The sequence below is a fragment of the Astyanax mexicanus genome, chromosome 5 (assembly GCF_023375975.1).
Source record: "Astyanax mexicanus isolate ESR-SI-001 chromosome 5, AstMex3_surface, whole genome shotgun sequence".
In the NCBI taxonomy this organism is placed as follows: Eukaryota; Metazoa; Chordata; class Actinopteri; order Characiformes; family Acestrorhamphidae; genus Astyanax; species Astyanax mexicanus.
In genome coordinates, this window is record NC_064412.1 from 33,375,514 (window position 1) to 33,387,738 (window position 12,225).

Here is a 12,225-nt window from a genome sequence, read left to right on the forward strand (position 1 = left end):
CATAAAAAAAGCACTGCACATCACGAAAACATCCCAAATGTAAAATATGTTGAAAGGAACATCATGATTTGGGCCTTTTTTGCTGCATCAGGGCCTGGCCAGCTTATAATCATTGAGGGGATGTTGAATTCCCAAGTGTTTAAAAAATTGAATAATGTCAGAGTATCTGTACATTAGCTAAAACTCTGTACAAGTTGGGTGATGCAACAGGACAATGACCCAAAACACTGCCTTGTGGAATTGCGAAGTCCGAGCCCATTCGAGGAATACGACGACCAATATGCAGGTCTGACTCACCTGCATGATCATAGTTTTTGTTATTATTATTTTAGGCGCATTATATTTGTCAATACCCATGACTTGGATGGAAAATAGATCAGATTTTATGACAAATTTATGCAGAAAACCATGAAGTTCCAACAAGTTCACATACTTTTCCTTAAAATGAAGATCACAGAAAGGGCCATTACTCCGTTGGTAGACAATGAAGGGGTAACTGTAGAAAGTAATTTATTTCTACTCATTTATTATTTATTCACATACTAATGAAAATGATACAGTTTTGTTTAAGAAATCCAACAATAACAAACAAAAAAAGACTGAATGGTCTTAGTTGTGAATGTTTTAAAATGACTTTTTTGTTTTAAGTAACATTAGCAATAACTTAAAGAATAAAAGAATAAAATGAATCACATAAAACACAAGCATAGAAAAGCAAGCAGAAGGTTAAAAAGATTGAAGCATGTTTTTTTTTAGACAATGTACAGTACAGGTGTGGCAAACATGGTTTCCCTGTGGTTAAAAACCCCATCATGACACTAAAATGTCCCTGTAGTGTTCCTGTAGCTCTACCAATGGCAGGGCTGAGTATTTGTATCAGCCAGCTGATTTCTCTAAAGCTTAAATGCCGTATTCCCTTAATAAAAGAAAATAATTTGACCTCTATGTGAAAGCAGATGTATGAGTTTGGCATTTCTAGGGTCCCTCATGGTGGGCTTTGTTGTTGGAGATGACAATATTTCAGTGGGCACAATGGTATATCAAACATGTTTTTGTATTTATGTATGTAATGCATGTATGTGGGTGCATGTGCTGCGCTTTTATACAGGTGAGGTACTTTTATATATGTAATCCGATCTAGCCAAATGGGTGCCTGGCAATAGGACGACACGCTAAAGGAAGGACTCCACCTAAAAATCCTAACAATGCTGACAATAAATAAAAGCTAGCATGGGTCAACTGGCATTATGTCGATAGGATCCTGTGAAGTGGTCCCCACTAGCAATGATATTTCATCAGCAAGGGTAGCATTTTTACATGACAACATTAGTTGACAAGCTCAGGCCTCACTCTCTGCAGAGCCAGCATTCTGCACCTCCTCCTCCAGAATGGGTACGATTAGATTGTCCTTTGACATCAGGTTATATTTCATTACAAATCGAGTAAACCGGTGACACAGGAAGGTCTCATTCTATAGAAAAGAGAAAGAGAAAAAAGGTAATTTAGTCAGGCATTGACTGTAGGGCTGCAAGGAAATTCTGACTTCATATTGTTTCAGAGCATTTTATCTTGCAATACTGTACATGTATTTTCTGATTTTTCTTGATTTTAATTATTAGTTTACTTGATGTCAGACAGTGGTTCATTTAGTGTTTATCATCTTGATACCCTGCATCCTTTTATGTATTCTCTGCACTTAATATTTAATACGTCGACCCCTATGGTTACGAAAATATTACACTAAATTGGTTTAAAACAAGATGAGGGAAATCCCAATCAAAGGTTTTTACAGCCAGTTCAAACAGAAACATTGGCCAGGTAAAAATTCTGATCGAATTTTATACGACAAATTTTACCAATAATAAGAAGCACATTTTTAAAATATTAAAATAAACTACTGTCCCCAAAGAAGGACATTATTTAAATTTAGTTTTATTATTCTTGTTAGACCCAAACTGCTTGGGAGAAAATTTTAATGCACAACAAGCAAATTCTGGGTCTCAGGAGGATAAACATGAAAGTAATACCCAAATATTTCTTTGGACACAAGCATATAAATAATTGCATTATATCACCTTTCTTACAGTTTTGCAATATACACTGCCTGGCTTCTCCATACTTCATAAACACAGCAAAAACTGCTTTTCCACAGTAATAGAAAGAATATTTATTATTTTAAATTGCACTGGATTAATATAACCCAAAACTATTTTTATATTTCTTTTTAAAGAAGATAAAAAAAAAAACTCCAAAGTCCTTACTGACGTGGGAATGCGCATTCCGGTAAAAATGACTGAGGATGTCTGGTAATAATTACTTTACCCAACCTGCCCACGTAAATCTAATACTGTCTGAAGAGGGCTTTACGATTATTTTGGTGTGTGACTTCACTGAGGACCTATACCACATTATCCCTCCAGCAACTTTATGCCATGTGAACAGTCTGAAGCAGAGATGTCGGAGACGTCGTGTCTCCGTTCCCATTCATTCAGTGAAAATGAAGCCAAAATCTTCCGCTATGTTGGCGATCCTGAAACCCGAGTCTGCGCAGTAGAGACCAGAGGAGGGAGAAAGACTGTGGAGAGCAGCCTACTCATTTAAATAACCCCGCCCCTGAGGGCTGCCTCACGGTCACAGGCTGCAGAGCGGAGCGGAGCTGACGGTCTGTTATTGGTCCCGCCCATAACCAGCCTTTTTACAATAACCACACCTTTTTTGAATAGAGCTGAATACCCTTTTAAAAAACGAATTCTGTGAGGATATAAAAATTTGACAATATAAGCAGAGGTTACACTAGCTGTTGCATTTAAATAATGGAGGTAGAATTACAGTATATTGGAAAACAATGTGATTGAAAGTTGTCTGTTTTGCCATTGAAACCTATGGGGATGGGTGGGGTTATACAGCTTTCTAAAACCGAACAGCAGGGGGTGCCCGACCTGTGGTGGCTTCACTTTTGAGAGAGGATGCTCTGTCCAGTCTATGGTCTGAAGTGTGAAGAGCTCCATCTGTTGTTACATTTTGGTAATGCAATTTCAGTTAGCTCTTAGTTATTGCAGCTCTTTAAAGTCTTTGCTATGAGACATGATTCTGATACTACATTACAAGTTTGAGACCCATACATGCAGACACTGGGCGGGAAAATCCACAATCACCAGGTCCATTTCACTTAGCAACCTGTATTTCTATAACTCGCTGGAGTCTGGGGGTGATCTACTGCTCTTTAGTATCAACAAAACAATATTGTCCTGAAGTTGTTGTTGTGTTATACTGCTTTATGATTTATGTGAATTTTAGTCTATAATGCGAAAACTGGTCTGTATTACAGCTCTATGTTTGGCTATAGCCTTATCCGGACGGGATATTAGTTTCCCAGGGACTCCTTGGGTAATTTTCTCTTTTATGGGGGGGTCCTTTGTGAAAATTACAGAGAAAATTACAGGCTAAATTACCCACTGTTGAATTAACTCTGTGGTCCTTCAGTAATTTTGGTCCTATCCAGAAGCACACATCTCTAAGTTTTGTCACCTTGCGTTTAATAAAATTGCTATTTGTCCACTGTCACGCACCGTAATTACACTTTGGGCGTGTGTTTCCACAGAAATCCACGTAAACACAACAGCAAGTGAAAATGAAGGAACTACTGAACGAGAGGTCATGTGATCGAGAAGGCCAAAAAAAAGTACTGGTCCTCCAGTTTTTTCAGTTGCAGTTCAGATGCAAAAGTTTTATCACCGTGTGAAATATTTTTTTACAGAGAAACTAATCCCATCCAGAAAGGGCTTTCTACACAGTGATAAAACTCTTGCATCCGGACCTCAATTGAAAAAACAGGAGGGAACAGGGAGTTTTTTGGCTCTCAGTCACGACATTGTGTTCAGTAGCTCCTCCATTTCCACTCGCTGTTGTGTTTACGAGGATCTCTGTGGAAATGCGCACCTAAAGTGTAATTACATCGCGTGACAGTGGACAAACAGCTATTTTATCAAACACAAGGTGACGAAATTGAGATGTTTGTCTGGGTATTACCGGATGACCACAGAGTTCAGTGAAAAACAGTAGGTAATTCAGCCTGTATTTTTCTCAGAGGACGTCTGAGAAAAATACATACATAGTCGTTCCATGTAGGCCCCCTAAGAAACTAACCCCATCCAGATAGGTCTTATGTCCGATTTTCTTGTAATCTTTTTAGGTTCACTTCAGGGTACTAAATTATTCAATATCAAGATAAATGGGACCTTTAATCTTTGACTAAAAATGATTCCATTAGTATAAAACATTGCTGATTTGAATTACCTCATACTTGTCGAATATCTGGCGGTGGTGAAAGTAGGCGTGGGAAAATATCCTGTAGATGCGACGGCAGACAGATCCCAGCTTTGCCACAGAAGACTCCTTTATGCTCACCCTGTTGAAGATTCAAATTTATTTAACATTAATAACATTTAATAACATTTTACATAATAATTCACATTACCAATGTTTTAAGTAAATGAGTATTTTTGATTATGCAGAGCTGTATTACTTTGAGAATCTTTGGTGATATTTACAGCACACAATATTTAGTCTGTGAGTTTCCTGCACTGCAAAAGCTGCCGACTGTAAAGGCTAGTAAAGTTCCACCATTTAAAATAAACACTGTGGAAATTAAATAGTTCAACAGCTAGTATAGTTTACTGACCAATTCCTTCTCTATACCTTCCGTCACGTGTTTATCCATATCCATGCTCTGGCTGCCTACATTGTGAAGCGGTGAGGGAGGGAAAGTTTGTTCAGTGTGGGAGAGAAGAGGGGTGAGGTAAAGCTGTGTAGAGAAGAGGGGGAACTGAAAAAGCTAACTTAAAGCAAAATAGCCTAAATCGATATTGTCTCATCCTGTATCTCATAAAATTATATTGATAATTCTTAAAATCTCGACATATCGCCCAGCCCTTCGGGAGAAATATATGTAGGTGTGTGAATGTCGGAAATCATAGAGAGACAAAATCCACAAACTAATAATCCACAGGACATGGTGCCATGATGCTTACCGGCTGGGGAAATACTTATTACTGTTCAGAAGACAGGCAGCTCCATCAAGCGTATGTCTAGTATAGTCAATAGCAGGACACTGGGGAAAGACACAGGCTTCATTAAAAAAAAAACACACACACACAAACACACACATACAGAAAGAAAGAAACAGAAATGTACATTGTAAGAGCAGATGCTAATTTCTGCTTCAAAATATATGAGCAAGTCTACTTAATTTACACAGTTTTAACTGTTCAGTTGAGTCAAAACCAAACACTCTTAACTTTGACTGGACTGCTTTTTACAATATAATCATTTATGTAATATACCCTGGCTTAGTTAGCTATATGTTGCTTTACTTGGGTAGTCTGTGGCCCATGGCTAAATATATATAAACATAAATTTTTCCCCAAAAGGTTTTTTTTTTTTTTTTTCATTTTTTTAAGACCATTTTTATATTACCACCAGTATTGGCAGATGTGTAAATGGGTGAATTTGAGATTGGATGTATTTCCATGTGTGCATTATCTGCAGACATTAATATGCCTCCTAGTCCCTTTACTTGAATTAATAAATACTGTTGAGGTTCTAGTTTAAATACAGTTTTTATGTGTGCAAGCACAGAAACAATTTAGTAGGGCTGTATGTTGTTTTGGCATTGTCATCACTATGTGCACCTGTGCAATAGTCACAGTTAGGGGTGAAACAATTACTTTAGTACTTCGAGTTACTCGATTTAAAAACTGACTGATTAATTTCTGTGCCTCGCGGAATCATTTAAGTAATTTTAAAACGCAGAGCATGGAATTTAGCGCAGACTTTTAATGTGAAATAGCTCGCTTACGTGCTTAGGTTTTTGGAGCGGAGAGCAGGAAAATTTACCTCATAATAAATCCAGCAGAGTTTAACATTATTGTACCTTAATAACATGACAGTGCTGTGGAGTGCTGATTATTATTAATACTGTCTAATGTTTGTGGTTAGTTTATTACAACAGAGACAATTTCTCCACTTAATACAGGCTTTATGTATTCAGTAAACACAGCGCTGTGGAGTTTATAAATAAATACATGTTAAAGTTACTCTGGTCAGAATGCACGGCCATGAACATATTGTATTATGTCATTTTGTCTTAGTTATGTCAATTAGATCAGAGTAGTGTAAAACATTAAAAAAATGAAGAAAAAAAAAAAACATTATTCCACAGGTATTTCCGAAAACATCCAAGAAGGAGAATCTTAATTGCAGCGAGCTTATCCAACACTGGCAGATCTGCCGTCTCTGCTGTTGAGAAGCTAAGATGCACAATATAAAGCCAATGTTTATGCCTTTATTATTGATTAATGCCCCATATGTAATACTTGAATTCCTAAGTTTAAATAATTTAACTTAATTTATTAAATTTTTAATTAATATATTATTACTTGTGGTATTTATGTCTATTTGTCTTTGCAATGTGGAAATATATGTTGTGAATTGGTCATTCATTATTAAGTGAATTTTTTTATTTTATGAAATCTCTTATTTTATGTTTTCTCGAACAGATCTTTCAGTAGAAAACTCGATTACTAAAATAATAGCTAGTAACAGTACAATACATGCAGGGTCAGGTTTACAGAGTGATTAAACATAGACTAAAACTTCAATCAGTATTCTGTGTAGTCCAAGACTAGGCCTAATCAGCATGGGATTGCCCCATTATATCATATAAAGCTTATCAAACAGTGCACGGCAACTTGCTTGACACAAAAAGAAAATGTGCACTGTTGTTTTCCAAGACGTACCTAGATTATATCCGTCCAATATCATTTATTTCACTCTACTCTTTCACTAATCATCAAAACACAATGGGAAGATTTAAAAACCATGTCATGTAAGATGATTTCAGGAGAAATATAGTAAAATTCCTGTTAAATTTTTTAACATCACTATATTTGAGCCATAAGGGTACAACTATTTTTGCAGTTTGCAGCAAAAGGGAAATTCACAATGTGCATTTAATATCTACTAGAGGCAGATTATATCAGTCCAGTATAATTTATTTTACTTCAATCCTAGATATATGGAGTGCATTATTAGTACCATGATATGTTGGATCATTGACTTCTGATAAAATTTGGTGATCTTGATTTTTTTTATTCAGATTTGAATCTCATTATTGCAAAAATACCCTGAAATTGTCATATTTTATTGGCACATCGTCCACCACTACTGCAGAAAACCAAACTATTATACTGTTGTTTTTACCCATATCACACAATCCTACAATTTAGACTGTTTTCTTCACATCCATTACACTTTTTCCCTTACCTCTTTGGGAGTTTTATGTGCAGCACACAAAAAGATCCATTGTTCTGTAGCTGTCATCTGTGTACATGTGTCAGGGTGGCATTCTCCCTAAACAGGCATTTGTGCATACAGTCATGCAAGAGAGAGACAAAGAGAGACAGACAAACAAACATGAGATTAGGGAGATTTATATGTAAAATGTATACAGAACTAATAATTAAACTGCTAAATTTCATTTCAGAAGTAAAAAAAAAAAAAGGATAAAAATATATGTGCACGTGAGAGAGAAATTTCTACCTGTAACTTAACAGCAAGGCCATTTAGTTCCAGACAGAACTGCCTATGAAGGTGAGAGAGAAAAAAATAAATCAGGACAATCATCTACTATTCACACAAGTCGGCCTATTTCATAGTGATATAAGAAATCACGCAAGCCAAATATAAATTATAATGAGGCTACAAATTGTAATTATAGCTGGTCTGGAATGGTGGTCAAAACTAGATTGTTATAACCATGTAATTATTCCAATGTATCCAACTGCCAAATGCCACAAATGTAAATGCTACTACGAATGCTTTCAACCTCTCAATCCATATTTACCACGCTGTTGTTAAACACAGCAAAGCAAAGCAATCAAAGACCAACAAAAGATCTTTTAATGTCCCCACTGAGAGTAAAATTTACTCCAAGCCTAACCACTTAACAGCTTAATCTGCGTCCGGAAAATCATGCCTAGAAGTACCTCAGGTGTTCGTATTTCCAAACACCCTCGTCCTGTCCCTCTGGAGGCTCCAGAATCTTGTCGATGTTGGCGCAGTCAGAACGAATGTTCTGTTGAATGTACTACAGAGGGGAAAGATAGGCTTGGTTAAACAGCTGACAGCCCAACGAACCTCAAGGAAACACAAAATACTCCTAGAGAGCAGCTGAACCTGGACAGCTCAGGTTTCCCTGGGCAGAACACCCAACGCTTAGTTCCCACCTGCTGCACAGCCAGAGTGCTGTCCATCTCCTCAAACGACTCATCGGGCCAGTTGTAAAAATCCTGTCAGCACATTCAGAAGATACCATTAACATCACTTCAACGGAAATAGATGGAGTACTGTGCAGAGCTTTTAGGCACATAAGAACATTATTTAAAACCATTGGCAATAAGAGTGTGGATATACATGTTTAGATACATTACTAGCTCTGCCAATTTAACATCGATAAGCACTGACTTACTAAAGTTGGTACTGATATATTATATATCTCAATCTATATGTGATATATATTAATTTATGTGTATGATGATGTGATTTTGGATCAAGTGGTTTTGGTCAAAAACACATTCTGGGGATTTATTTTGCCAATTTAGTTGTAACAATGCTTCTTTGCAATTAATCTTATACTGTTGGAAAGCTTGTTTCTTTTAAATGTTGCCACATTCGTAAGGAACTTGTATTTGTGGGTTGAGCAGCAGATTTGGATATGTAGGTTGCATCCATGCAAAAAAAAATTCTGCCATTTCCAAAAAGCTTATTTTGCTTTTGCTATTGACATGTAAGCTTTTGGTATACCCAGGTGCCACACCTGTGAACATGGATGATGCTACAGTGGTCCGTAGATGTCTGCTCCAAGAATCTGCATGCCATGTTTGACTGATCTGGATAGGGCACGTACAATAGGGCGACATTAAGCTAGTGTTTTGCAAAACCAAGTTGTAGCATTATTCGGAGTAAGCCCCCGTACTAGTATTTCCAGACTGAAGGCCAAGTTCCGTAGAATGGGGGATGTCAGAGACAGGCTGTGAACTGGCAACCCTGACACCCCAAAAAGATAATCAAACACCAAACGAGTCGGTGGCAGAATAAGCTGTTCGGCATTGGCAGAGTGGATTTAGTAACATTTTCATTGACCCACATACTCATACCATTTATAAAGGAAATTAACAGGCTATCCAATGGTATAAAATTTATTCAGTGCTTTGCATTTACTGCAAAGAAATCAAACGAAAAGTACGACATCAGTATTGTGACTGATTTATGGATGATGGATGACAGTAATGCAATAAAAACATATGGTAAGTTAAGGCTGCAACTAATTATATATATATATATATATATATATATATATATATATATATATATATATATATATATATATATATATATATATATATATATACACACACATTTTTTTTCAATTAATCAATTAGTCAACATTTATTTCTGTCACGCCCTCCCTCTCTGCTTGCTGTTGCTGCTCTTGTTTCTAACTTTCAGTATTGGTTCAAAATGATAGACACAGCTGAACATGGGATGTAAATGCCCTTCAAAAACAGTGTTCTTTGAATGTGGAAGGTGCTCATATTTAGTGAGGTTATGTGAAATCTGTCGACAACGAACATTTGGAGTCGAAAATTCGTTGCAGCCCAACTGCAAATGTCTGTGTTGCTGCAAAATAACTAGCCAACCCATAACCACTTTAAAATATAGTTATCAGCGTTTCTACTGACACATCCCAAACTCATCGAAAAATCTGAATTTCTCTAGTGGTAAATACGAGTTTGTGGTGGCGTTCATGTGCGCTAACCACATAAATAAGACGTTTATGGAAAACAAATATCTATTTTTTTGTTGTTTTTTTTTTATAAGACAAGGAGCCTAGCAAAAGTACAAAGGCATGCAACAGTTAAGGCAACCCTAATCAAAATATGGGTTGGGTAGGTCCATATCAAGTTAGTTGTTATCAGAATACTGTGCATTCTGTCTTGAGCGACTTGAAACCAGCATAAGCTAATTATATCTATAGCTAACACTGTGGACTAAACTGTAACCCTTGTAGGTTAGCTAGATAATTAACTATCATTTTACGTTAGGCAACCTAGATAGTTAGCTTAGCTAGGTAGCTAATATAGCTAACTACTTAAATAAACAGCTGACAAAAAAAAAGGAGCTTTAAAACCAGGCTTTGGTAAGTTAACGTAATCTAGTTAAGTTACTTCAATAGAAAGCTACACAAAAATAAATAAAATAAAATTTAATAATCAGCGTAAATACACAGATATAAAAAAAAACCAAATTATTTCCTAAAAAAACATTTCCAAAAAAAAAAAAAACAAGCGATAGCCGCAGCTAATGTTAAGGTTAGCGTTAGGAAGTTAGCTAGCCTCCTATCCAATGGCTAACCCAGGGTTTAGCTATTGTAGTGAGCTAACGCTACCTACCTCCTCAGATTACATAGCTTACACACCTCTATCTAAACTGTAATATCACAACGGCAAACCGAGATATCTATCCTTTACTCCAACAAACACTTTACAGTTATAGGAGCTACCAGACCACTGAATTCACAGCCTTAGCTAAGCTAAGGTTAGCCAGCAGCCTAGCTAACACTGTGTCCAGCTTCCCAGCAGCCTACGTTAGCTTTCCTCTAAAAGCAGGTAACGCTAGCTACACTACACATTCCTCTCTGAACATTCTGCGTTTGTTCCGTTCAGAAATGTCTTTCGTTACCAGCCCTGGGGTGAGAACACTGTATCCATTAAATTAAATGTTCATGTATTGTAATTCAGTACCTTTGCCTTGGTTCCTGGACGGTTCCTCCTCAGGACTGCTGCTCCCTCCGCCATGACCATCTCGGCAATGTTCCTGCTCTGATAGAGCCCGGCGGCCACAGCGCGCAGCAGCGCCCCCTGTTCCGCTGCTCCACTCCTCAAACCCCTCACTCTACACTACATACATGCGTCTGTATCATTACAGCTACAGTTAAAAGACGTGCTATCTATCGAATAAATAATACAAGGATTATCAAAGAAATTCTTAACCATTTTATTTTTCTTAATATTTATATTAGTGGTAGAAAAATAATTGTACTAAATCACAACAATATTCTGTGATTATTCACATGGGTTAACACTTTAACGCTGACTGCACTAATTTAGATTAGTTCACAAGTATCTAATTTTTAAATGAAAAATATATTTTTCTGAGACAAGAAGCCTAGCAAAAGTACAAAGGTATGCAACAGTTTGGGCAACCCTAATCAGTATGGGTTGGGTGTGTCTAAGATCCATATTGTAGTTGTTATAAAAATGCTGTGCCTCTTGTCTCAGTATGTAACAAGTACACACTTTTTTAATGATTTCCTATTAAATTATTACAGAAGACTTTAGATTACACAGAAGTCATGATGACAGGGTGGACAGGGTATTTTAAATAGCTGGATATAGCCGGAAAAAAATCTAACTGAAAAACTGAAATGACTAATATTTGAAGAACTTCCCAAAGTGAAGTTTATGCGTCTAAAATCTATGCGTAATAATGTGTGTATTGAAAGTAAAAAAAAACAGACAATTTGCACAATTTCATACAAACACAAAAGGCACATTTGATGCAGGCATCCCCAAACTTTTGCATGCACTCTATCTGTAATGTAGTTCTAATTAGTGGCAATATGCCTTCACAATATGTGCAGTTTTTGATTTCCAAATCCTACTTTTATATATCTGCAATAAGGCCTGTCAAAATATTGATTTTTGTTTGGACAATATTTTCTCTCAGAATAATTGCGATAAATTATAATATTTTTTATTTTAGGACAATTTATGCCACTGTTATATCTTATTATAATCACTATGAAACAGTGGAATGACTATGAAGTTTTATTATAAAGAGCATTGAACTTTTAATTATTAAAAATATTTGGACATATGAACAGAGGTGGAAAAAGTACAGAAAAATTGTAATTAAGTAAAAGTACCTTTACTTTGCTAAAATTCGACTCAAGTAAAAGTAAAAGTATCCATCCAAAAAATCTACTCGAGTAAAAGTAAAAAAGCACTCAATTTAAAATGTACTTTGAGTAAAAGTTACATAGCTACTTTTAATTATTTGATGTAAAAAAGTACAACAAATCATAAGTTAAATTGTTTTTAATGA

General features: G+C 36.2%; 1 protein-coding gene across 1 annotated transcript; it reads right to left on the reverse strand.

Moving 5' to 3' along the window:
- Positions 1 to 478: 478 nt before the first annotated feature.
- LOC103040199 (MOB-like protein phocein) lies at positions 479 to 10,990 on the reverse strand. The gene is made up of 8 exons (XM_007241704.4): positions 10,863 to 10,990; positions 8,286 to 8,348; positions 8,046 to 8,146; positions 7,600 to 7,642; positions 7,324 to 7,410; positions 5,031 to 5,110; positions 4,297 to 4,408; positions 479 to 1,471 (listed from the first exon to the last, which is right to left on the reverse strand). The coding sequence occupies exons 1-8, from the start codon at positions 10,920 to 10,922 to the stop codon at positions 1,340 to 1,342; spliced, it is 678 nt and encodes a 225-aa protein (XP_007241766.1). The 5' UTR covers positions 10,923 to 10,990; the 3' UTR covers positions 479 to 1,339.
- Positions 10,991 to 12,225: the final 1,235 nt, after the last annotated feature.